Source organism: Phaenicophaeus curvirostris, chromosome 3 (genome assembly GCF_032191515.1).
Source record: "Phaenicophaeus curvirostris isolate KB17595 chromosome 3, BPBGC_Pcur_1.0, whole genome shotgun sequence".
Taxonomy (NCBI): Eukaryota; Metazoa; Chordata; class Aves; order Cuculiformes; family Cuculidae; genus Phaenicophaeus; species Phaenicophaeus curvirostris.
In genome coordinates, this window is record NC_091394.1 from 16,684,381 (window position 1) to 16,710,067 (window position 25,687).

Below are 25,687 nucleotides of genomic sequence, written 5' to 3' on the forward strand. Positions count from 1 at the left end.
GATACCAGTAGTGGCTGCTGTAACCACTCTGCTGTAATACAACTGCAAAATGAGTCAAGATCTCCAAGTGGAGAATTCCTGGAGATAAGGTTAAATTAATAAATGTCAATAGATGTAAAAGCACCTATGCAAAGGCTTGTTGGTCCACGCTCAGTACTATCTGCAAAGATTTTTCAATAGACTGCCTGCCCTTGATTGACATTTTACACTGCTCCTAAGCTGTGGTGTTATCTTGGAACACAATTACTGCAGTTTTTACCAAGGGCATTTTGACAGCTTCAGGTTTCTTCTGATATTCTATCAGCTGATAGAATTCTGATATTCTATTCAGCTGGAACTGCTACCAAAGAATTTTAGTTGTGTCAGTACAATTAAATGAAACATACAAAATCCTACAGAACTGAAAATCTACAGAGCTCTGGGATGTGTCTATAGACAGATAAGGAGACCTTATCACTCTCTACAGCTACCTGAAAGAGGCTGTAGCAATGTGGGTGCTGTTCTCTTCTCCCAGGTAAGAAGTGATAGGTCAAGAGGAAATGGACTCAAATTGTACCAGTGGAGGTTTAGATTGGATATTAGAAAAAAAAATGTCATCAAAAGAGTGATAAAACGTTAGAACAGGCTTGGAAATAGTGGAGTTATCATCCCTGGAGGTGTTCAAAAAGTGTGCAGACACGGCACTTTGGGAGATGGTTTATTAGGCATGGTGGTGTTGGGCTGATTGTTGGATTTGATGATCTTAGAGGTCTTACAACCCGTAATGATTCTATGGCTTATGCAAGAATGTGGGCAATAATGCTCTTGAATGGACAATGCAATCATTAGACATAGCCAACATTACCAAAGTCCTGTCTAACTAATACTGTGGAGAACACTATGCAATAATGCATGTTTCATGGCAAAACTATTAGCATGCATACCCCAAATTAGGAAATTACAGGATCCTGTTACCCAAAATCACCAAGTGAAAGCCTTTTTTTTTCTACGTATAAAAAAGTCACAATCTAAAAGTCTGCACTAGAGTAAAACTGTAAAGGTTAAATCTTTCTAAGTGTGGGGAAACACATCAGAAACGAGTTAATGATAACACGTAAAAGAAAACAGCAGAATACACCAACTTTATAATAATGGGATGTGTTTAAATGGTAAATACACTTTGCCAAATAGATTTGTGTTCAACCTACTACTTCTTGCTTAATCCTGTTTCACAGTCCTGTCCACGTAAATTCCTTCCAATTTCATAGAGAAGTATTTCATTTATCAGCCCGTCATCCTTGCAGAAGCTTGGAACAACTTTCTTATAAGGTCAAATGAAAAATAGCATTATCATTTTCTTACTTTCATCTGAACTGCAATTTAAATAGTGATCTAGGAACTTTAGATTAAAAAAAAAAGAAAAATTAACAGAAAATACAGCTACCATGAGCATCTTTAATAGAACAGGCAAAAGTACAATAAAGTTTTACTTTCTCTTGGCAAAAGCCTTCTCTCTCTTTCTCTTTTCTTCTCTGTTTGGGTTAAGCTTCAAGACTCATATTATAACAACAATGTGACTTCCAGAAATCACTAGGAAAACATTTATTTCCTCTCACAAAAGAGCCTAATATCAAATATAACAAAAAATTCCTTGTTTCCAAAGTGCTCATACAATAAACAATAAAAAACCCAAACAATTTGAAATAGTTTATAGTTGTGGAAAGATATTTCTTGACTTGCTAACACCTGGCTGTTCCATAAACCATATTTTGCATAGTCAGTATCACTGCCATTTAACAGTAGTTATTGTTTACACTTGTTACCTGCCAGCTTTCAGAGAACACTTTTGGCCGTTAACAACTGCAAGCCCAGAACTCAATACCTCCTGAAATGTCTATGTTAGACCACGGAGGGAGATCCTGACTGCCTAAAGCCACATTCTGATTTGTTGTCTTGGACCTATTCACTGATTCCTCTACACACTATTTCTGTCAAGCAAACCAAACTAAACAGAACCAACATAAACCACAAAGGAACTGCTCCTGTGCGGCTAGAATGAGGACTACAGTACAAAATATTGCTTGCCTATACTCACTTCAGTGAAAATAATTATGCAGAGAAACATTTTCTTGTTTAATCACATTATTTCACTTGAAGGGAAGATGTAACTATACTTTAAAAAGAAACAAAACCACCAAACACTTCTCTAATGCATACTGTATCTACTGCAGCTCCACTAACACAACTATTCTAATACAGTTATAAAGTCAGAAGGCCACATGCATTGCCCAGTCCTTCCTACAGCAGCCAGACGGCTCTCAAAAGCCCATTAAAAATGAGAAACCTTAAGGACCATATTGTACAGAAGAAGTGATAATTTATCTAACGTTGAACAGAATATACTGGACAAAAGTTGTACTTAATGATGTTTTTAGCAGACTGTTTTACCCACCAAAACAGACCGATCTGGAAAACTCAGAATGAGACATCATGACAGAGAGAAAATATGTTCTTGCCACACCTAAAAGACTGCATAAATTCGAGAATGTGTCTTGTAGACCTCAGCAGAGTGTTCACTTCCCTACATCCCTTAGCAATTCCTGCTTAATTTCTGCTTTGTCTAGCAAGTCCGTATCTGACCAAGAACTTCTCCATATGGCTGTTTGCAAAGGAATCTGAGGAAACAGACATTTCCTGTACTCCCTCAAAACTGTACTAGGTTTCCTACTTTTTTTTTTGGGACTGCATCATAAAAGCAAGCCTGGTTCACTGTTGCAGTGGCACAGTATCCTCAAAACTTCACTGCAGGACATAGGAACCCTGTCACACCTTAGTTATCATTCCTAAAGAAAGAGAAAGGGAAAAAGGGGGGGATGGCGAGAGTGGGAAGCAAAGAACTAACATTTATAGACAGTACTTTATAATCTAAACGCACTGATTAATATTTTAGCAACATATTGGGCCCTCCTATCCCACAAATCCTATGTTTATCCTAGTTATTTTGCAGTGAGAAAGTGTTAATTGCTTGAATTCCTTGCTGTCAGTTAACATACAAGAGCGTGAGAGAAGAGCAGTCAAAATTGTGAGCGGTAGTGTATTAACTAACATAAAAGCACATAAAAGTATCTAAAATGTTAGCAGCATGTGGAGTCAGGATCACAGGGAATTATTGTTTAACATTTTTTCAATTATTTTTGTAGACATTTCACTAGCACAGGCACGCTCCCATGAACACATCAGTCAGCGCTAAATACTACGTCTGAAAATCTCCCTTTTAGGAAATATTAATCTTCACGTGTGAAATGTTTACATGCAGTATTATTCAGCATCACTGAATTTTCTTCAGTAACTGAGCAGTACCAGGACGAGTATCTCTGGTAGGTTTCCAAGTTTTAAATTTACATATGCAATCCATATTTTACCCTACATAACTTCACTATGTAGGAGCCAAATTTTCTCTTACTACCTTTTCTATTGACATTTGTTTTATATTTTCTTCCAGGTGGTCCATGCTCATTATAGCTTTCTGTAGTTACTGGCATGTTTCACTAAGTTGAACAATGCAGAGCCAGTCTTGGAGGCATTAATTGAGGATGACTGTAGACTAAGAAATTTTTGCAAGCAGGCCTATGGTTATCTATTGCAGAGGTGCACTTCTGACTGTCAGACTTGGATATTTACACACACAGAAGGAGACAGACACTTGGCACAGTTTAAAGCCAAAGGAATAAACTTGATGTGCTTTCGAGGGAGGTGCATGAATTAAGTGAGGAGTAGCCTGGCTCATTTCCAGTATTGCCCCTGTGAGCTTGCTCAGTGCCAGGCACTGGAAGATCACCTTGGCTGCTCCTGGGGATGGTGGTCATGCTGTCTGTTGAGACAGACTGTCCTACTTGCAAGCAGCAGCCACTGCCCTGGCTGCTTCTTTCAAAACACCTGATCATCAGTAGGTATAGGAAGTGCTTTTTGCCTTCAAGAAAAAAAAAAAATCTGGCCAGATGGAAATATCACAGTGATATAATTAATGAGATTGTGTCATTACCAGATGTTATTAGAGCACTCTACAAAACTGAATCACATTAGAAGCTGCATACCATTTTAAGGCCAAAATATTTCAAGGAGGTGTATGGCTTTTGCTGGAAAGATTTGGAGTAAACTCTAGTCATTTCAAGGAAAAGAATTTAAGGTATTACTCCATTAACAAGTATTTTGACACATCTTATTTTGCAAAGAGGTTTCAATGGTTTCGTTCTCTCCACAAAACAAAGCAAGAAAGCAGTAAGCTTTGAAACCTCCAGAGTTGGCATAAGGTGAAACATCACCCAACAGAGAGCTCTCAGTATATACTTAATTAAATTAACCACCTTCTTACTTTTGGTTCTGCCAACACTCTTTGCACTATTATAAAGTAGACAAATACAAATGGTTGGGAAATATATTTAAAATCTAAAATGAAACGAATCTAATATTAGCAATTTTTGAAAGTGTCAGGAAATGATTTTGTTAGAACTTCAAGATTGCTTTGAAGTATGAATGGAAGCCTGGTTTCCCTTGAAGAGTAAGACTTTTAGAGAGTGAGAATGTCCCTCGGAGTGAAAAAGAATATTGGCAACTGTATGAGAGAACAAAAAGAAAAGATAAAATAAAAATTATAACACCTTTCTTCCTTCAAAGTCAGAGTTCTTTGTTTCCAGATTGAATTGTTTGACTAAATAGTGCTATTATGTGCTATCCATTTAGTTACCAATGCAAAGAGGCTTTTGATAAGAAAATAGAGAATTGAGGTTGTAACAACGACTAATGATGAGATGTAGAGATGACAGAAATTATTCCAAATTAATGCATTAAGTTTTCAAGCTGAAGAATAATACATTACCTCCCCTGCAGAAAACAACCAAAGCTAGCTCTCAGATGAATAACTGGTGTAGCACACTGAGAAAGCTTCCTTACATTCCATGGCAACTTCACATTTACTTTACAGATGTCAGTTCTGAAAAGTCCTGTGATATCCCACAGATATGTAATCAAAAAGGTTCTCAATATATACATTACCTCAAAATCTATGAGGCTTGGTAATGAACAGTAAACTTTCCAGGAACACATCAATCACCCTATATAATTTGAAAGAAAATTAAAATTTCTCAATAAGATTTTTCAATAAGTTTTTGATTTGCCTCATGGAATTTTATAGCTGGAACATCACTTACTTGTATGATTTATTTTTCCACCACCCTGATCCCTTGGCATAGCCATACTAGCTTTATCTACTGTGGTCATTTATGAGAGAAACAGTGAAGAGATGATTGTTTTGTTTTGGCTTTTTTCCTTTATAAATAACTCAGTTGTATAGAGCTTAACTTCAAAGGAAACTACATTATTGGTAGATCATTCTTTGGAATGCAGTTTAAAAACAAATGTGCAAAACCATATTCCTTATGCTTGTGCAGGGTCTAAATAACCTAAGCAGCAAATCAATACACTCCTAAAGATGTCTCCCAGTGGACCACCTTCAGGAGACACCAACTTCACATGATGGCATATTGGTTCAATAATTTTCACGAACAATTGTCATTCTACACTTACTTGACTTATTAGGTTTCTATTTATATTTTCCCACAGATTATAAAAGATGAACAATTCTAAACTTGCAAAACAAACCTGGAACTGCTGATGCAGTTTCAAATATCTGACTCCACTAATTCCCATATATATAGCTCACACAGCAAAAATACAATGCATAAATAATGTCTGAAAGGCCTTAAGGACTATCATCTTCATAAAACCAGGGAAGTTGAGCATCTTCCCTGGGGAATCTTGTGTTCCAGCTGACCACAGTACTATATCGTATCACCTTATACATTTTCAGGGAACAGAGAGAGATGGATACACCCCTTTTCTATACCTATATTTAAATATCACTCTACTGGAATCTGTATTTTATTATTTTTGTGAGTTTTTCTAACAAATATTAAATTTTCTGTTACAAAACAGTCCAACCTTTTCTATCTTTAACACTGTAGGTAATCACCAGATAAATTAGTTTCACAGTGATACTGGATGAATTGTGCCATCAAATAAACACAGATATGTCTTGTGCATCAAAAAATATTGACCTTCAAGTCTCCTTGAAGAAATAGAAAAAAACCCATATTTTTAAAGGATTTATAACATAGATCTTGAACAGTGGTGGCTTAGGGAATCTTAGTGTTTAGAAGTTATAGTAGGGATAAAATATTGTTTAAGGAAAAAAATTTCTCACTGATATGGCTTTTTACACAGAGCTAAATTCAGAAGGAATGAAGAAGCATAACAGAGCCTCGAAGAAGTGTAACAGAGCCTCTTCCTTTTGTCTCTTTGAGATATATATATTCACATACATACTAATATATAGACACACATAATAGTGTGCATATATGTTCATGTATACATGCATGTAAGTCTGAATATACACTCCAAATACTCTTTAGAGATTTCCTCACATAGTTTTGGCAAGCCCTAAGCTTTAGAACTTTGAAAGTCACAGAGTATCCTCAGCAATCTTTTCCCATAACAAGAGAGACCTGAATTGAACCTCCAGCCATGCAAGTTCAAAGCTCATTCCAGCACTAGAGATTCAGGACAATAATGGTACTCATTAAATCAATGACATCTTACATTTTCCTTAAGCAAATGCAGAAAAAACATTGAAACATTGAAGCATTACAAAGTCCCTTGATGTTCACATCAGATTCTTGAAATAAGAAATAAGTCATAGTAGAGCAGGTGCTGAAATTAACAGAAAGACAAATGTATACATTTTGCCTGAAGGTTTGTATTTTTTTAATAAAACATGTTTCTCACAAGAACTGTTGTGAAAAACTGAAATAGATAATAAGATCAGCTAGAAGTTAATACAGGTTTCTCTAACAAAGAAAATGTCATTCTATGGGAAAACTTTAAAGTACCTCTTCCAACGTGGTGTCAGAAATGCCATAGCCAGTCACATGTAGATGATGAAGGCTTTGATCTAAAGCTTGGAAAAGACCTTTAAAAGAGGTCTTATCTGCCCTTTCTGGAATCACATAGGTCAGCTCAGTCCCACTGTTCTCTTTCAAGAAGGCTTCAGGGATGTGGGTCTGTACCAAAGATGTGACCTGCACGATGTGCTTAGGATCTTGGATTTCAAAGACACAGGGCTACGAGAAAAGAAAGGTAATCATGCACAAAATATTAAATGTTACCAGAAGTACGGGTCTTGATAGCAGAACACATACAGGAAAATTTCCACTGATGAAATTACATCCAACCTCGGGCACAGACGCTACTCCCGGGAATAAAGAATAGTGAGACAAAAGCCTTTGCAGCTAAATATTGCAATGTATAATATTTAAAGATGTCATAGTGTACTTCTAAATAACAATAATAATAGTAATAATAATAATACCACCAATACCCACACAACACACCTAAGAAAGTTAATAAAACCATGTTTTGTTGTCTTTCTTAAAATTTTTATCACATATTACTTCCTGGCAAGGATATATGGGCCCCTTAGGATAGATACACGTATTACTTGGCAGTCACTGTAAAGTTCCGTACAGTGCATTTTAATATACCTTTTTTATGAGTGTTAGACTGTGTCCCTGGCCATATGTTTCTCTCAGATAAGAGGGAGAACCACAGCACCTCAGCTTGCCACGCTGCAGGATGGCAATGCGATCACTGAGAACCTCTGCCTCATCAAGATGGTGAGTGGTAAAGATCAGAGTACAACCTGCATCAGAAAGATTGGTACATGTCTATAAAATCTGGTTTCTAGAGAAACACTTCTTGCTTTCACAAGGGTCCTTTAACCTTAAGGGAACAGGTCCCTTCAAAACATAACCACAAGACATAAAGAAAATCTACTTTCAGAGTTAAAGTCAGAGTTAGATTTAGGTCTAAACTTGCTTTGCCTTGTAGTACACATAGTAAGCAGTATTAAGTCATTAAAACTTCAAGCTGTTTTAAGAACTTAACGGATTCTTCAAAACTACATAACAGCAGTGCACGCTTCAATGAATCATTCACTGTGAGGTATTACAGCTAGAGTGTTCACTAGCTGAAGAGTTTACTTCCCACAATCATTTTGTAACTTTATAGAACTTAAAAATTAATGTGGCAGACTGACTGAACAGTCTATTTCCATTAGAAGTACATGTGTGTGTATATACAGATACATGCAAAATGGGAAATGCAAGCCAGAAAACAACTTTGAGAAGCTACAAAAAATAAAATAATAGAAACTTCAGGCCAGGACTCAGTACTTAAGATCAGTTTTCTGTTAGATTGGGCATCTCTCTGTGAGACAGCAGATAATCCTTGAAATGTCACTTGGCTGCTTTAAAGTTTACTAAATTAATTTCAGAGGTAACGTTTAACCTAGTGTATTTAGTTATTGCATAGCAATACTAATATTCTATCCTGATTAAATTTATTGAAACAGAATTTCAGAATGGAAAATAAGCAGCAAATTATGTGTACCAGCTTTGTACTTCAAAAGAACATCCCAGATGCTACGGCGAGAACATGGATCTACTCCACTGGTAGGCTCATCTAGAACAACCGTCTTTGAGTTTCCAATAAAGGAGATGGCAACTGAAAGCCTCCTTTTCATTCCCCCAGAAAGAGATCCGACAGTTTTGTACTGATGTTGGAATAGATCCACATCTTCCAAAGCTCTGAAATGGGAATATAGAAACAGGACCAATTTGGAAAAAGTTCTTACAGTCACATCATGTCCACAGAGCATAATTGCCAAAAACTCACTGCAAATGGAAAGTAAAACAAATACCACCTCTGACTGATTATACAATTTGGTCACAAAACCGAACAGAAAAAAAAAATGATCTTTTTACCTGCAAAGTATAAACACTCATCACCACCAATTCTGGAGAAGTATTGTACAGGATAAGAACAGGGGATTTTGAAATTAAGTCCCAAAAATAAATACCAGTTTGTCCAACAATTTCAACAAACTTTAGATTATAGCCTCTTAAACAATGGTAAAGATAGTTAGTTTCACAACTTAAGCAATACTTCAGGTTCTGTAACCGCATTAAAAGTTAAACTCCTGAATCATTCAAGTGAATATGCAGTCTGTAAACCATGCTATTTATCCTGCCAGCTTTTTCGTTTTTAACAAAACAGATTTCTATAATTGTTGTATAGACACACATTCAGAAAAATTAGTCCTAACCTCTTTAGAATACTTATTTTTTAAAATCTTTCACTGTCTTTAAAAAAAAAATATTTTTTCCTTAGCAAAGCCCGCAGAGTCCTGTGTATTCTTATGGGCCATTAGTAAGACAGACTGTTGCTGAAATTATAATTCAGCAGTCTAAAGACAATAAAATAGAGGATATTATTTTGCATAAATTTAAATCAAACAGTGTGTTTGATTTGTCTTTGTTATAGAGAGTTCTTTCTGTGATTTTAGAGAGCATGCAGAGATTTTTCAGATCAAAATTTTAAAGTAACAGGCTTCTATAACAGCTACTAAAAAGGAAAGTCACTTTGCCAGAAACATGTCTGCATATGGTTAATTGTTCACTTAAGGAGAAGCTCCATCCCCTTGGCATTTATTTCCATTGAAGCATGGAATTGCCCAGTCCTCCATACAGTCCAGTATAAATCAGAAGGTGAAGAGAAAATATTTACACTGCCACACCTTTAGAAGAGCATATATTTTATTCCAAAAGTTCAGAAAATGCAATTTGCTGTTTGTGAACAAGATCTCATCTTGCATGGTTTACTAGTAGTTCAATAAGCTACATGCAAAAATGATGAAGATCTAGACCTATATTAAAGATGCAGCAGCCTAAACCCACTAATAAATATCATCAAACTGAGAACTGTCTAATCCTCTCCTCTGCAGTCATGTCAGAGCTCTGGCTTGTTTTTCCTATTGGATTGTTTGTTTTCAAACCCCTTCACTTGTTAAACACGCTTAAAGTCTGAATTTGACAAAGAATAAAATTGATGGCCTATTTAAAATGATTGTAAGAAGCACTGTGTCTGCCTGTCCTGTCTGGTTTTCCAGTTTTCCCTCTAGTGCAGGCAAGGGAATACGAGATCATAACTACATAAAGGCAGTGTTGACAATTCAGGGCAAACACACAGCATTTACCTTCTATCTGCCTCTCCGGCAAGGATGAAGGTAAGGCAAACAGCACCAGGGAGGGGGCACTGCAGCTGCTACACAGTGAACCATCTCCACTCCAGTCAAAACATGATTATTTGATAGTTCTGTACTACCAGCTTTTAAACATTGACAGTTCCACTAGAAATACGTTCAAATAAAGCTTAGAAACTAGGGAATCTATTTCTGAAGCACAATTTCAGAACATTAAGTGTGATAAAAACTCTTGGAAAACCTGTAGTTTCCCTTCACTTCTACTCACAATTTGGATTTAGTACTTTCCTGTTTGGTTGGCTTGCAATAGACGCTGCTGATTTACTTGACGGATTTCAACAAATAAAAGGAAAACTTACCCATTGACCTGCTGATTCAACTGTTCCTTTGTCCAGCCAGGTGCCTTCATTGATCCGTAAAGTAGTAGATGTTCTCGCACTGTCAGTATGTTAAACAGGACATCATATTGTGGGCAAACACCTAGCTCTGTCCTGATGGCAGCCAGATCAGTACATATGTCCTTTCCATTAATAATAATGGTACCAGAGCTCGGTGGATACAGACCAGTCAACAGTGATCTGATGCAAAAAAGGAAAAAAAAATAAAATCAGCAAGATCATGTGTAATGACTGTATTACATGGCTCACACTTGGATTAGGTACATCTTTACATCCTTAACATCCTTAGAGCAACACCAATTCACTGGAGCGTAGTTACACAAACAGCATCAGTGGGCTTTTTTTTTTTTTGAGGAAACTATCAAACAAACAAGATCTCAATAATATTTTATTTCCTTATTTCCAGAACAAATTCCATTTTTTCCCAACCAAATATAACGGACTATTGCTTCTTTTTCACATGTGTATTCTAGATGAGGAGTCCCATCCTGCATCACTGGTTTTATTGAAACTGATAACAGTTAACAAAAAGGTAGAAATACACAGGGATCTGAATTGAGACATTTTGAAATGTAATTTTCATATTATTTTCATTTCTGGCCAGCTGCCAAGAATTCCCTTGCAATATTTGGAAACAAAACGCAAACCCAAAATAAAATTTCACACTTTCCATGTGACAGAAGCATGCATGGGATACCTGATAAGAACACTTTCCTCAGGTGTGTTCGACTCTACAACTCAACCTGCCCAGCTCTTAATTAAGCTGCTCCTGATTTATTACGTGATACTTTCAGCAGTACAGAGGACCCAGTTCTCTATTCATTACATTGCTTTTGTTGTGAATACGTAGCACTTAATTTCCATCTGCTTTGGGGGAGTATATTAAATATTTATTTGGAAGAAATAAAAAAGACATAGGAAAGAGTTCACAACCGTTTTGAAGCAAGAAAGCATAGATTAGATGGAAGTACAACAGCATTAAAAGGCAGACTTACATTACTGTTGTCTTGCCAGCTCCATTAGGTCCCAACAGTGCTGTTATCTGTCCTTTATGGAAAGTGAGGCTGAGATCTTTAACAGCAGCTTTCTGGGCATCTACGTGCTCTTTGGTGAGAGACAGCAGCATGACACCAATTGTGTCTCCTTCCATGCAAGGGCCTTTCCAGCTAGGAGGTGCTGGGTCTGTATGGGAAAGGGCATCAAGAGGTCTGCTGAATGTAAACTTATGTGTGTGTGTATATAGGGAACAAGAAATTAACTTAAACCCTGTTGCCATTTACCAAAGCCTGGAACAGATGTTCAAATGCTCCAAACTGACATAAGCTTCACTGAAACCAAAGATACTAAGACAGTTAAAATTTGCTAAGAATTTGGTCTATTTGCAGTTTTAAAAAGCAACTTAGAAAATTATGCAAAGTTGTGTGCATGCCCACATATATTTCCACAGTGTCATAAAAAATTTGTTATATTTTATTTCTAGTAGAAGAAACATTTATAATAACATTGCCTGAATCATTTTTTATGCCCGTAATTATGAGAATATTCTGTGTGAACTACTCCACATATGCCATCCAATTTCAGATAAATAACATTAAAACAACATTAACAGACATAGCGAGTTAGTCATCTTGGTTCCCTCTGTCAATAAAGCAAAGCAGATGTCTCTGCAAAATGATTCAGAGCAACAGCCTGGTCTAAGCATAATTCAAGGTCCTCAATGCAAGTTAATACCCAGCGTTTTTCTAACTGTCAGTTAACCATCTCAGCAAACTGAGATGACCATAATGCAGATCAAGTTGTCTTCCTCTCTATGTTAGGAAGAAAGGTTGGCACTACAAATTATGCATGAATGCATTTATCCCTTTCCCAGTATAACGACACCCAATTCTTGCAAAAGAGAGCAAGTTCCTTCGCATGCATGGCAGCACACAGGCAGTTTTCTTCCAAGCACATACATGCATCAGTTTAAGCAGCAGAGAAGTAAGACAAAGATCTACAAAGCTGTATGTAATCACTTGTACAGCTTGAACCAGAGAGCCTACTAGTAGTGTCTCAGCCAGAAGAGAGATTTTCCTTTGCTTTCCATGGAAGGTCTGGCGAACCCAGTGGAAAACATTTTTATTAAGGACCAAAGACAATCATCTCAACAAAATGGAATTGTTCCAAATTTGTGAAACTGGGACAAAATTAACAATGATAATTTTTCCACAGAATTTAAATTAACCTGAAGATATTTTGAAGTTTGCCCTGCTGTAGGAGATACCAGTACACAGAACTGCTTATAGTTCAGTTTCTTCACCTGTGCGACAGGTGACCGAAACATTTCCAAGCTCCTGTAAGTTCCAAATAAACACAACAACCCATTATGATGTTCTAGTGTTTAAGACAGAATATAGGTGAGAGTGACTTGACTCCTTCCTTCACATAACATAAATGAAATGTGAGAAAGTCATGAGAAAGAGAAGAGAAATAGACTTGAGATGAGAAAAAAAACCTTGGAAACTTAATTTAAAACCTGGATCAACAAATAGAAGAGAAGTGAAAATATGTGGAGGTGGATAAAAATTAGTTACAATAACAGCAGCTTTTTAAACAAAAGGTTAAGAAGTAGAGACAGAAATTACAGAAGAAGGAAATAAGAACTAGAAGGGGAAGAAATTAACAATGTTAATTTTTCCACTGAAAACAAGTAGTAAATAAAAACAGCAAAGGAGGAAGAAGAAAATCAAACTGCAGGGGGGAAGTTAATAAAGCGAAACGTTTTTCAGACTCATTAAGAGCATGAAGGTGTTCAAGGAACTTCAGAAGATCCTAATAAAGCAAAGAGGCAATACACAGGGACATGATGAACTCAAGAGATATTTATTTTATATTTGCTAATGAGTTTTCTTAAATTTGTCTACAACAGTTTTAACTGAACAATTCAAGCATTACAGGTGACAGTGCAGTTTACAATTAGTAAATCTAAATACGTAATATAGGACCAAGCAATGATAAAAACAGATTGATCAAAACCAGCGATCATTCAGAAAGGAGCCATTATTAAAATTCTGTTGTGACTACAAACCTTTTTCTTTGAAGGTTTCATTGAAGAAGAACATATTAGAATTCAGATAATGTCTTTTCTTCCTGTCTGCACCAGACAGGTTCTTCCAGTAGGAAAGAGTAAAGGGAAAGTACCATCGGTTCTTTAATCCACATTTTCCTAGATGACAATTATAAATTTTACAATGGACTTTATTATTTTTTTTTTTTGGCAGACTACTAACATCCTATCATTACTTACAAAGAAACAGTTAGATCGTGTAATTAGTTCAAACTCTTTGCTACACATAACAAAACTTAATAAAGTGGAAAATAACCATTTGGCCATAACACCAGTTCCTGCCAAAAAATAATTGATCCTCGCTGATACTGATTTAAAGTGTAACAGAATCATAGAGGTAACAATACGTAGGCATAGTCTAACATAATGTTGTAGAGGAAAGGCACTAAATGGCCTGCCAAGACAAACAGCTTTATTTTTATTTTTTATTAAAACAGTAATCCATTGTACAAATGATTAAATATTATTCTACCGGTACTATCTGCATAATATAAACAAATCAGTCAGCATAAAAGAATCTTTTGTAATAAGCCAACATAAAAGGAAAAACTATGCTAAACTTAAATGTGCACAATCTAAACTTTATCATTTCTAGATCATGCCAGGCTTCACTTACTAATCACACAATACATACTGTTTGTTTGGAGTTGCATTTAATTGACACTGACGGGCAGGTGTCAATTTAAGTTTGTAAAAAATGTTGTATATTACACTCAATCCTACCTTTCAAGGCAAAATTATTTTTTTTTATTGTTATATTTTTTTAAGCAAATACAGAGAAGCTTGAAGAAAAGATGTCATATGCCAATCAGAGGAAAGGTAAATTTCAAACATTTAGTGAGCATTAGGCTATGATTAAAAATGCATTAAGCAGCTCAATAATATTCATAAAACTTGGATAATGAAAACAAATCCCACTACTTAGTGAAAATATACTTGGAAGTTAATTAGTTTTCTTCACACATTGGACTGTGGACTGACTGAGAGCAAGATACAGTCACCAGACAGTCTGAAGTCTTTGTGATCCAAAAATATGGTGGTTTTCATAGGTTTCAGCCCAAGTGCTGACTCAGCAAGTTTACCAGTTTCACAGGAAGTTTGGCTAAGCTTTGTACCATCAAATTCCTAGGTCCATCAAATATTGGTCATCCCCATAAGCAAACAAAAGGCATTTCATACCTGGCTACAAATTCTAGTCCACATGTTAGCACTACTCAATATTTATGTGTGTAGGAAGACTTTCTTGCCCAGTCCTTAAAGTTAATCAAACAGTTTTGCACATCAAAACCTCAGCTCAGAATAAGATAAGGTTTTGTCTTAGATGCACCCAATGCTGAAAACCAATTCTGTCCATTCCATTCAATAACTTCTTCTATAACAAAAGAAAAAAATAAGAACAACTCCATGCTCTTACCAGGAATAATATTGCTGAAATACCAGCCACCAATAGAATATAAAATGGAGTCAAAGAACATCATCCAGCACATCCATCCAAAGGTCATGTATCCTCCTTGCGCCATTGATTGGTGCACATTATTCCACTGAATTCCTGGTAGTAATAGAAATAACAATAATAATAATGATTTTCAAAAGGTCAAAGCTAAATCAGTACAGCATTAAAGATCACAAACACATCAACACCACGCAATCCTGTGTATTTAAGCCCTGACACAAAAAAGTCCATTGTTAATAACAGTAATCCTAATGAATAGAAATGAACTGCTATGCCTCTACAAGCCTCTGTGTAGAACAGCAGGCGACACTGCTGCTTGGAAAATGCAGAGAAGCTGTTGTAGAAAGGGCTGTTTATGAAATGTTAGTTGGTCCTTAATTTGGCAAAAGAAAAAGAACTACAACCCTGACAAAATGTTGGACTCGATGGTCCGGTGGGTCTCTTCCAACCTGGTTATTCTATGATTCTATGAAAATAAGGCACTAACCTCTTAAGTGAATTACGCTTTATGTCATTCTGCTGATATTAAAAGAAATGGATTACACAAAGTTTAAAGTAATTTCTATGAATACTGAATACTTAAATCTGTGAATTCTAACTAAGAAACATTTGTGTGCTTTGACTATATTCAGAGGTAAACAGTAACAACAAACTCACTGAATAATTGCTTCATAAAATTGTTACATTGCAGAAAACAAGAAAAGAAGAAAGGTACAAAACACTAATTCTACAGAAAGCTATCATGTTGCTAAATGGCAAACAAAAGTAACCAAATTATAGATGTACGAAGAGCATTGCACTTTTTATCTGAAAATGCTATTTTTTTTGCAGTACTGTGGGACACGATGTGGTTTCTACGTTTCTTTTTCTATGATTGTCAGTGAAAGAAATTTTTCCACAAAGTATGTTCTGCCTTTTCTTCAGTAAAGACAAGTCATTCTGATGAAGTATCTGGTGGGAAATTTAAGTAATATTTTCTGCAACCGTATCTTCCTTGCTTACAAGTGGAACGTGAGACAGCAATGTGCCCCTTCCACAAAGAAAGCTGATGATATCCTGGCTTGCATTAGGAAAAGTATGTCTATCAGACGGAGGGAGGCAATCCTTTCCCTTTGTTCAGCACTGGTGAGGTCATGCATGGAGTACTGTGTCCAGTTCTAGGCTCCCCAGTACAAGAGAGTCATGGAGGCACTGCAAAGAGCCCAGCAAAGGGCTACACAGATGATGAAGGGACTGGAGAATATCTCCTCTGAGGAAAGGCTGAGAGAAATTGAACTGTTCAGCCTGGAGAAGAAAAGGCTCAGGGTGGATCTTATGAATGTATATAAATACCCGCAGGGAGCATGCAAAGAAGTGGGGGGACAGAGTCTTTTGAGTGGTACCCAGTAACAGGACCAGAGGCTAATGGGCACAAATTGAAACAAAGAAGGTTCCCTCTGAATATCAGGAAACACTTTTTCACTGTGAGGATGACTGAGCACTGGCAGAGGTTGTCTAGAAAGTCTGTAGAATGTCCAGCCTTGGATACATTCCAAAGTCACCTAGACACGGTCCATCTCTATGTGGCCCTGCTTGAACAACAGGGGTGGAATAGTTGACCTCCAGAGGTCCCTTCCAACCTCACCCATTTTGTGATCCTACAAAACTCTCTGTTGATACACTCACCAGAAAGCAAGCATTTTACAGCTGCCATGGACGTCAGTGAGGACTCCCAAGAAACTGATCTAAACGCCTTGACAAAGCTCCCTCCACTTGATTGAGAGAAATACCACATTCAATAAATAAAATAATATTTCGTCAGATGCTCACCTTTAGAGTTACCCTTAGGTAACCCTATAAACTTTCACTAAACATAAATTTTGGGTTTGCAGTAGAAGAATTTCTTTGGCTGAATACACTCATTCTGTCATCTAACAGAATGTGGTGATTTTCCTCCATCTGTACTGCAAATAGAGCAATGCTAAGTCCACTTTAATTTCCTGCAAGAAAGCAGCACAAGCCTAACTTGCTTTTCAAGGAGCATTAAAAAGTGTTTACTCCTGTTATGATATATCATGTTAACCAATGATTAGAGATTTTTTTTCAGAATAAAGTGAAAAAAGTTTCAAATTGTAGTTTTTGAAATAACAGTTACAAAGGTTTTCTTCTAGCCAGAGAGCTTACCTATTTGTTGGCCCTCAAAGAATGTAATGAAAAACACTCCTTGCCCAAAAGCAGTTGTAGACAGAAGACACTACAACACCAGAGGAGAAAAAGGGTATAAACATCAAGTATAACACACTTTCCACAAGCTCCATGAAGAACAGATTGCAGTACTAAAAGCAAGTACAAAAGCTTTTGTTTCACGTAAGCTAATGGTCTTCAGTTCTTTTCGTGTTTTAACTATACTTGTCCACATACTGCAGTAGTATTTTCTCCACCTTAAAAAGCTCCACTGACCTAGTTATTAATATTGCAAAGTATTATTTAACTTCGTAACAAGTTATAGACCATCATAAATTTACCACATACTGGAAGCATACAATATATGTGTATAGTGTGTTTTATATAATACTGTAAAAGAATGCACAGGAATAAACTTTCTGTAGTAAAAGCAGCAGTCCAACTCATTTTTGTAAGACTAGAACTCAAGAAGAGGCAGAGACAGAAGGAACACGCATACTGGGTACCAAATGCTGAGATCGCATTTTTTTACAAGGAAATAACATTTGACTTCCAAGAAGGATTATAGTGATGCTGTATCACAGAATTTTAAAATAAAAAATGAGAAAATTAGTGATGTAGTGTAACTAGGAAGTGTGACTGATGATCAATGGAAAAACAGTGGCGAGTTTGTGAAGGTTTGTGGGGAGATCCAAAACATTGCTAAAATTAATAAACATTATTCAGTGATGAAATTTTGCAGTTTGAAAATGAGCTGAAATAGAAGTTTATTTTATCTCTTATTTTCAAATAATGTTGTTGGGTAAGGTTTCTGCAATATTTGATACAAAAGGAACTCATCCTGCCAGAAGTCTGGAGAAAGTAGTATGACATAGGCTGCTCCTTAGAAAAATAATCAAAATCATTAGTGGCATTAGATTACATTTTTGTACAAAAAATATTTTACAGAGAAGTTCATGCTAATTCCCGTCAACCAAATCCCTGCCTCTTGTATTGCTAAGGTTTCACCATCTCACTTGATGGCCTCTCCCCTCTCTTCAGAAATTAATGCCTTTCTGACATGCTGTTGCCTTTGATTTTCAGCAAATCCAGGACACCCGAGGACATATTTAGAAAAAACTTATTTCAAAGTGTGCAAGTTATCTGATGCATACTCTTCCCTCTCTGTGGCCCAAAGGAGGGTGCGAGGGAGAGGAAGCAACAAGAAAAAAACTAAAAAATTCCACCCTGCCTGTTCACGCCTGTATTCTGCAGTCATACATCTGTGCTTACGTCTATTGAAAGAACCAGTATATTTTATCTGACCAATTGACAGTGTCCATTTTTTTAATAGTGTATGAATTATTCCACTAGCTTACTTTAATATGTGAGTTATTTCAAAAGAGTGAAGCTATAATGTATGAAATATTGTTTGCATTGTATGATGGTGACATTTGATATCCCAAGAAGGGATGTAGTACTTCAAGACAGTACAGAGATATAAAGCAGCCTATGGCATACATAAATCAGGAAAGAACACAGAAGAACAGATACCAAAGAAATATATAACTCAGACTTTATAGGTAGTTAAGCACTACACAAATTTCTGGTATAATTCCTAATTTTACTGAACAGAGTATCAGTGACTAGTTTTTCTCCAAACAAGTAATGACTTCCAGGAGTGGAATATCATCAGGTATGCTTGAAAGCACACTAACATTACAAATATTTTGAGGACAAAGCATAAAGAGAACTCATGAGCATGAGGAATACAGCATCCTTATATTTTCTCTAGGTTTATAGAATTTCCCTGAAAATTTATTTTTTATTCCTCTTCACCCTCAAAACATTTTCTCAATTGGATATCTATTAATGTGACTTATTTCTAGTGAAACACAAAACCAAACAGAAACCTGGAACAAAATAAGTAAATTAGGGTCAAAGTTTCAAAACTACAGAAATTCACAGTATGGTTGGAGAGAAAAATTAAAAAAGGAAAAGAAATATTTACCATTATAATTTGGTTGGTGAAACTCAACTGGTTCTGCAAGACCAACAAAACTATGTAGGGCAAAAAACTGATCATGTACACAAGGCTGGCACACAGAGCTGCCGTATCAGCACTGCTAAAAAATGCTCCCAAAAAATAGCTTAACATAATAACTGTAACTCCAAAATCCAGGAGAAAGAAGAAGATAAGGAAGCCATTGCTATAAGCAAAGATACCACTTGCTTTTAAAATGATGGCCAGAGTGCAGCTGCTTATTGTGAGGACAATTAAATTCTCCAGAAACCAAGCAAAGAAATGAATGGCTGGGTGTACGCCCATTGTCTTCATGTACTGCAAGACAACACAGCAAAGAGTTAAAGTTAGGAAACAAATTTTCTTCTTTCTCTCTCTTTTTTTTTTTTTTTTTTTTACTTTAAGCAAAATATGTTGCCACCAAGACACTACCAGCTCCCCAAATGGGTGTCATCTTCCCATCAAATTATTAATCTCTCAACACAGGGTTTAGGTTTTTTTGCGCTACCCTTTCTGCTGCTCCCTCCTGAATCAAATGTAGTTCTGAGCGGGGCTGCCTCTGAGCTTATCACATACAACCACAAGGAATCCCAGTACTAAGGTGAAACTCTTTTGAATAGGGTTAAAGGACCAGATGTCAGATTATAGTGTTCTCCAGTGAGGAGTTTGCCTTTTTATGCTCTTAGAAGTATTGAGTATATCTACAGCAATATATAAACAATTGTTTTTTCCCAGCCTGTTTCTCAACTTAAAGTAAAATATGGATAAGTTTGTAAACCATTATGTGTTAGCATGCAAAAAATAATTTCGCTGTGTATGAGGAATCACTCCTCTTTAAAAAAAACCCAAACTTTTGGAAACAAGCCAAATATGAAGCACTTTTGAAAAGATGACCAAAATTAACTTTACCATATTGATTTAATATTTTAAAGCACTACAAAAAATAAGACCTATCAATCTCCCAAATTAAAAAAAATCCTTACTCCAACATTATAAAATCAGTATAATTCTTAAAAAAAAGCATATTTATCTATACAGAAAATGTATCATAAACCCCCATGTCTTTCTGTGTGTTTAGCACTTGATAAGACCAGCCATTGATACAAGAAAATGTCTTATTTTTTCCTATGTGATCCTCCCCTATGTTTGTGATAATTACAGAGTGCATGGTGAATCTTTAATTTGATTTAGGAAGTTTTATCACTTTGGACAACATATAGCATAAAAGAATTCAAAATAAAAACCATTCTAATTACAAGGACTTTTTCCAAACAGCAGTTTCCAGCTTCAACTTTTACAGAATTTTTTGCTTGTTTCTTTTTGTCTCAGGGACAATATTTGCATACTAAGAGGAGTGATGCTCAAACAGTGTTGTGAATATGAGTTGGCAGCTAGAACTAGAACCTATTGCCCAGAGGAAACAAGTAAAAAGAAAGCCAGCTGGATTATGAGCATGTAAAAGTACCTCAAAGTTTACATTTCATATTTTAGTACCCTCAAGTAAATAAAGTTTATTTTCAGTGGCTAATCTGTCTCTTACCTCTTCAAGATTAATTTCTCTTTCATAAACCAGCTTGCGAACCATGCCAGCAACTGAAACCATCCACGTTAACATCATCATAAGTGGGAAAAAAAACCCTATATTGGTCAAGAATCTATGAAAGATACATATGCAGCATTGTTAGCCCTCAAAGTTAAAATAATTATTATAAAAATGTTAATAGGTTAATACTAGGACTAGTCTCACTGCACACACAAAATAAGATTAAACAAGGAACACTCATTCTCGTACCAGTCAGAATTACTTATTTTTAAAGTAACAAGCTAAACGTATGAATTGGTACTATAACAATATATTATTTGTCAGCAATACAACTGATGTAATTACTCTTAAGGGCTCCATACAAAGATAAACAGAATTCAGATTTTTGTCTGTGGCAAAGTAAGGAATAACATGAGCCACTCAATTTTTGCTCCACTTTAACAGATTTATTACCACTGACTGATTTTAAATTCTCGTGGTTGGGATGTTTTGACCGTTTCACAAAAACAATCCTACACTTTTTCTCTTGCTTCATCAACTTCACACTGTATTTCAACACATACCAGAAACCAATTTACAGTTTGTGTATAGGACAGTTAAGGACAGAAAGTGGATTTCTTAGCATAATCTAAGTTAGTGCACAATATATTGATACAGTCTCTGCCCAGCAGACTACCCCACAGTACAGCTGCAGACAGCTTGTAAGGGATCATCTGCCAGACAGACGTTGTATAATGTGTTGTGGTCACAGCTATTAAACAACATTTTCTATGCTGTGATATTCTGGTATTGGACATACTAGTTCAGTCCTGTGCTGAGGTATATATTCACCCACTACAAAGACCTAGGTACCATAACAATATGCTAGTATTTGTCAGCAACAAAACTGATGTAATTACTCTTAAGGGCTCCATACAAAGGTAAACAGAATTCAGATTTTTGTCTGTGGCAAAGTAAGGAGTAACATGAGCCACTCAATTTTTGCTCCGCTTTAACAGATTTATTACCACTGACTGATTTTGAATTCTCATGGCCAGGATGTTTTGACCATTTTACAAAAACAATCCTACACTTTTTCCCAAGCCCTCTAGCACTAACCATATAAGGATAATATATTAAATTTAAAAGCTGAAAGCTTACTCACAGATCACTGGTGTGACAAGGGTAAGGCATGGCTTGCACCTGAATGGCTGGTTCCAAGATATCTGCCCCAGTCTGTGCTGAAACAATTGCCCTTTCAATCATGTCTTGAAGAGGAATAAAGATGTGGTTGTATTTAAACCCATCAGCTGGCAACTTCTGGGGATGGGATTTCCACATTGGGTTTTTAATCAAATCCGTTCTCATGCTATAGAGAACACTGGTTCTAATTGTATATGAAATGTGTCGTGGAAGGAGATTGCTAGAATCTTGAGTCTTGTTCTTTGGTGAATCAAAGATGATACCTGCCACAAGAAAGAAAGGAGCTACATACTCAAGCTCGTATGTTTTATGCTATCTACATAGCTAACTCATGGATAATTATCATATGACAGTAGACACATTTGCTTGTCAGGGCAGGCCTCTAATGTTTCTTGACCCCTCAACACAACAATGGTAGGCTTCACAGTTACTTACATTTTTTACACTCATTACTATGAAATGCAAAACATTATTCACAGAGCAAATGGGTTTGCAAACATATTTTATCTGACAACATTCCCTCTATATTTTTGCCTTTTTTTTTGTCATGGTTTATTCTGTTTGGATACAGATTTAACCCATTTTGGGGGACTGATCTAAATTCCACAGTGAAACCAGCGGCCATAAAATTTTCTGTCATAGGATAACAACCCCTGGAAGTGGGTCACAAATTAAACGGTACCAATTCACTAAAATTTAATCTGATTTTTAATTTCTGAGTCAATTACAAAACTTCTGGTTTGGCACATCAAAATTGCATGTCTGTTTTCCGCAGCTCTGTATTTAAAAAAAAAAAAAAGAAAAAAAAAGGCAGATAAAACCTTTTTAGGACTTCTTGATGAACGTGAAATGCTGACTTTTTTCCCTTATGAAAGAGGATAGATGTCTTACCTACTGCATGGCTCTCTCTGAAAGATAATATGATATAGGATATTTAAATCTACTGTAAAACTTATTTTTTTCAACTGGACAATCTCATTTTCTCATTTATGCAAACACTTTATTTCCTAAGACATATCCTGAGGCTATAAAGGCTTTGAAGATTGCAAACAAAGAAAGCAAGGAAAATTCCACGCTAGTTTCATGTCTTACTACAGAAAGGAATGGTGGCCAATATCTGACCATGTAATATTGACATGTTGGACACACTAGGTCCTTTTAAATGCCATCTTCCCTCTTTAAGTATGTGAAGATATTATTAAGGCCACAGAACAAAAAAAAAAAAATCTCAAATCTTGGTTTATTCTAGCATATGATCCTTTCCTATGTAAGTAGAAGCAAAATGGATCTAAAATTTGACAATTCAGTTTTCTAGGGGCCAAGATCTATCTGTCTGTTACTTCCCTTGAAGGGGCAAATAATTTCATTTCTTAAAAAGGGCTCCTAAGAAATTTTCCTCATCTCATTGAATGGCCTCTTGGTTTTATATTGACGAAGGGTGATCATTTCCACATACTGGAAATAGGAGGTTACGGAACAAGCATAACGTCCCGACAGAGTAGTTTTATTCTGGAGAACTGCTTTGACATATCCTCTGTTGTGTACTTATAGGAGTCCAGGGAGACAATAAAAACAGAAGCAACAGGAAGGGGGAAATGTGGCACCCTTTATACAGACTTCAATGGGGCTCTATTTTGGAAAGTCTACATTGAACTTAAAGCATTTGTGCAAGAAGAGGAAATGCATGTAATAGAAAAAATATCTCTTCTTTTAAACTCTATTGTACAATTAATTGATTCTCAGGAATAAGGATACAATGCAGGAAAAGGATACAGAGTGTAATCCAAGGACAGAAAAGAAATAAGTAGATTGCTTAACAATTTAAAAATAAAGAAATTAATTTGCTGAGGTGTTGTTGTAAGAATAAAATTTCCCCCCCAAAAAACGCTTTTTTTCCTCCTTTCTTTGCAAAGCCAACAACATAAACATTAAAATTCAAAAGGATGTAAACTAGATGCTCTTGCAATAAAGAAGCAGTCAAATTTTCTCAGTAATATACATTTTTCAGCTCTTTTTATCCTACTTTAAACATTTATGACCATTCCTTTCAACATTTTGTTAGAAATAACAGACTCCAAGGATTCATTTGGCAGACGATAATTAGTCTTTACAGCATATGTTACAGCTTTCAGATGCTGGGTAATACCTCTAAGGTGAATGTGCTTTATTTTACCTGTATTATATGTGTTTACATACATACATTGAAACTGTGCAAGCTTAACCTACCTTTTCAATAAACACAGACAACAACTACAAAGTCTGATGTTTTCTGTCAATATACATTTTAAATAATGTACTTACTAGCTAAGAAATTATTTTGCTGCATGAGTTCATGAGCCTTCTCCTCCAATTTCTCAACAGAGTCAAAAGGCTGGAAACGGTCCAGTAACACACAGGAAGAGATATTTACTACAAGCTGTGACAACAGGTCAATCTGGTTACTTGCTGAGCTGTTAAGCATCTTGTTCATGATAGTTTCTAAGATAAGGAAACAAATTGGACTTCCTTAGTTTTAATGAGCAAAACAATGTTATATTCTCACCCGCACATCCTATAAGAGTAAATACCCTTTGTGTTTGGAAAAAAAAAAAAAGAAAAAATTAAAAGCACAGGACTTTATTGTGAACATGTGGCAGTGCAGTTCATGTTTCAGTGGCTTTTACATGTCCTCAGCTATGTTTTCCTTCAAGTTCTTTCTATAACTGCTCGCACATGTACAAGCAAGTTACTGTACTTCAAACATCACAACAGAGAGATCTCTTTCATCCAGTAATGCATTGGTCAGTTCTTCTCTTCTTGACATGGCAAATATTTCAAGCACCTTGCTATACAGGACATAAGCATTTTGGCTGAAAATCTACATTTAAAAAGCATTTGAAAAAAAGCCAAAGCTCCTCCATTTTGACTTTGATCTTATCTATGGATCCAGGATGATTGCATACCTCAACCAAATCCTGGTTTCCAAAAACACTGAACCTTTGGAGCAATTCAGATTTTTACCCATTGGTAAAGAATAGAGAAACAGTGCACCCTTATGTTTGAGAGAAGGACTTCAAGTAAAAGGTCACAAGAAAAATAAATTGGAATGAACCAAAATAAACAAATTTAAGTCAGAAATTAAGAGAAAGTTTCTAGTTATCTGGCAGTTTCAGTGGTGCCACAGTTTTCAGTGATGATATCAGTACCAACTGTTTCCAGCTTTCCATATATACATGAAACTATTTGATTAGAAGGATGGTAGCAGAGGGGGTAGAATGGAGGAAAGCTGCCTGCATTATTTTTACCCTGGCTGGTACATCCTAGGTCACATGTAGGCCTCCATAAGAGTGGCTTGGAAGTGAGAAAAAAAAAAACCCAAACACTCCACATATAGGAGAAATCACAGAAGAAGGACAAGAATAAGAACTCAACAAATAAGCATCTAAAATAAGAGCCTGCAGCACAATTGCCTCCCAGTGCCCCTTGAGAGGTTCTTGAGGACAGTGCCCAACAGGGCATTCACATGCTCTAGTGGGTCAAAGTTTCTAAACAATAGGTTACATGCAGGAAATAATTGCAACTTGCTGGGCTAGAAACCAAGCATAGAGGAATACAGCTGCCTTGCCCACACAAAACTAGTTTAGAAAGTAAAAAAGGGTTTAAAAAGAAAACCACAAACTTTTCCGCCCTCATCTAAGTGTTTACTTTGTTCCATATGATTAAATCTGG

The 25,687-nt window shown here is 36.1% G+C and overlaps 1 protein-coding gene across 1 annotated transcript in view; it reads right to left on the bottom strand.

The window, feature by feature from the left end:
* ABCA13 (ATP binding cassette subfamily A member 13) overlaps nucleotides 1-25,687 on the bottom strand; it is a 189,767-nt gene that overhangs the window by 96,167 nt on the left and 67,913 nt on the right. The window contains exons 25-36 of the mRNA XM_069853450.1: nucleotides 24,281-24,457; nucleotides 21,942-22,242; nucleotides 20,795-20,909; nucleotides 19,243-19,572; nucleotides 17,253-17,322; nucleotides 15,051-15,185; nucleotides 13,598-13,735; nucleotides 11,526-11,712; nucleotides 10,492-10,710; nucleotides 8,482-8,678; nucleotides 7,575-7,732; nucleotides 6,924-7,154 (exon numbers count right to left, since the gene is read on the bottom strand). Coding sequence (XP_069709551.1) covers nucleotides 6,924-7,154; nucleotides 7,575-7,732; nucleotides 8,482-8,678; nucleotides 10,492-10,710; nucleotides 11,526-11,712; nucleotides 13,598-13,735; nucleotides 15,051-15,185; nucleotides 17,253-17,322; nucleotides 19,243-19,572; nucleotides 20,795-20,909; nucleotides 21,942-22,242; nucleotides 24,281-24,457 — 2,258 coding nt within the window. The remainder of the gene's footprint in view (nucleotides 1-6,923; nucleotides 7,155-7,574; nucleotides 7,733-8,481; nucleotides 8,679-10,491; nucleotides 10,711-11,525; nucleotides 11,713-13,597; nucleotides 13,736-15,050; nucleotides 15,186-17,252; nucleotides 17,323-19,242; nucleotides 19,573-20,794; nucleotides 20,910-21,941; nucleotides 22,243-24,280; nucleotides 24,458-25,687) is intronic.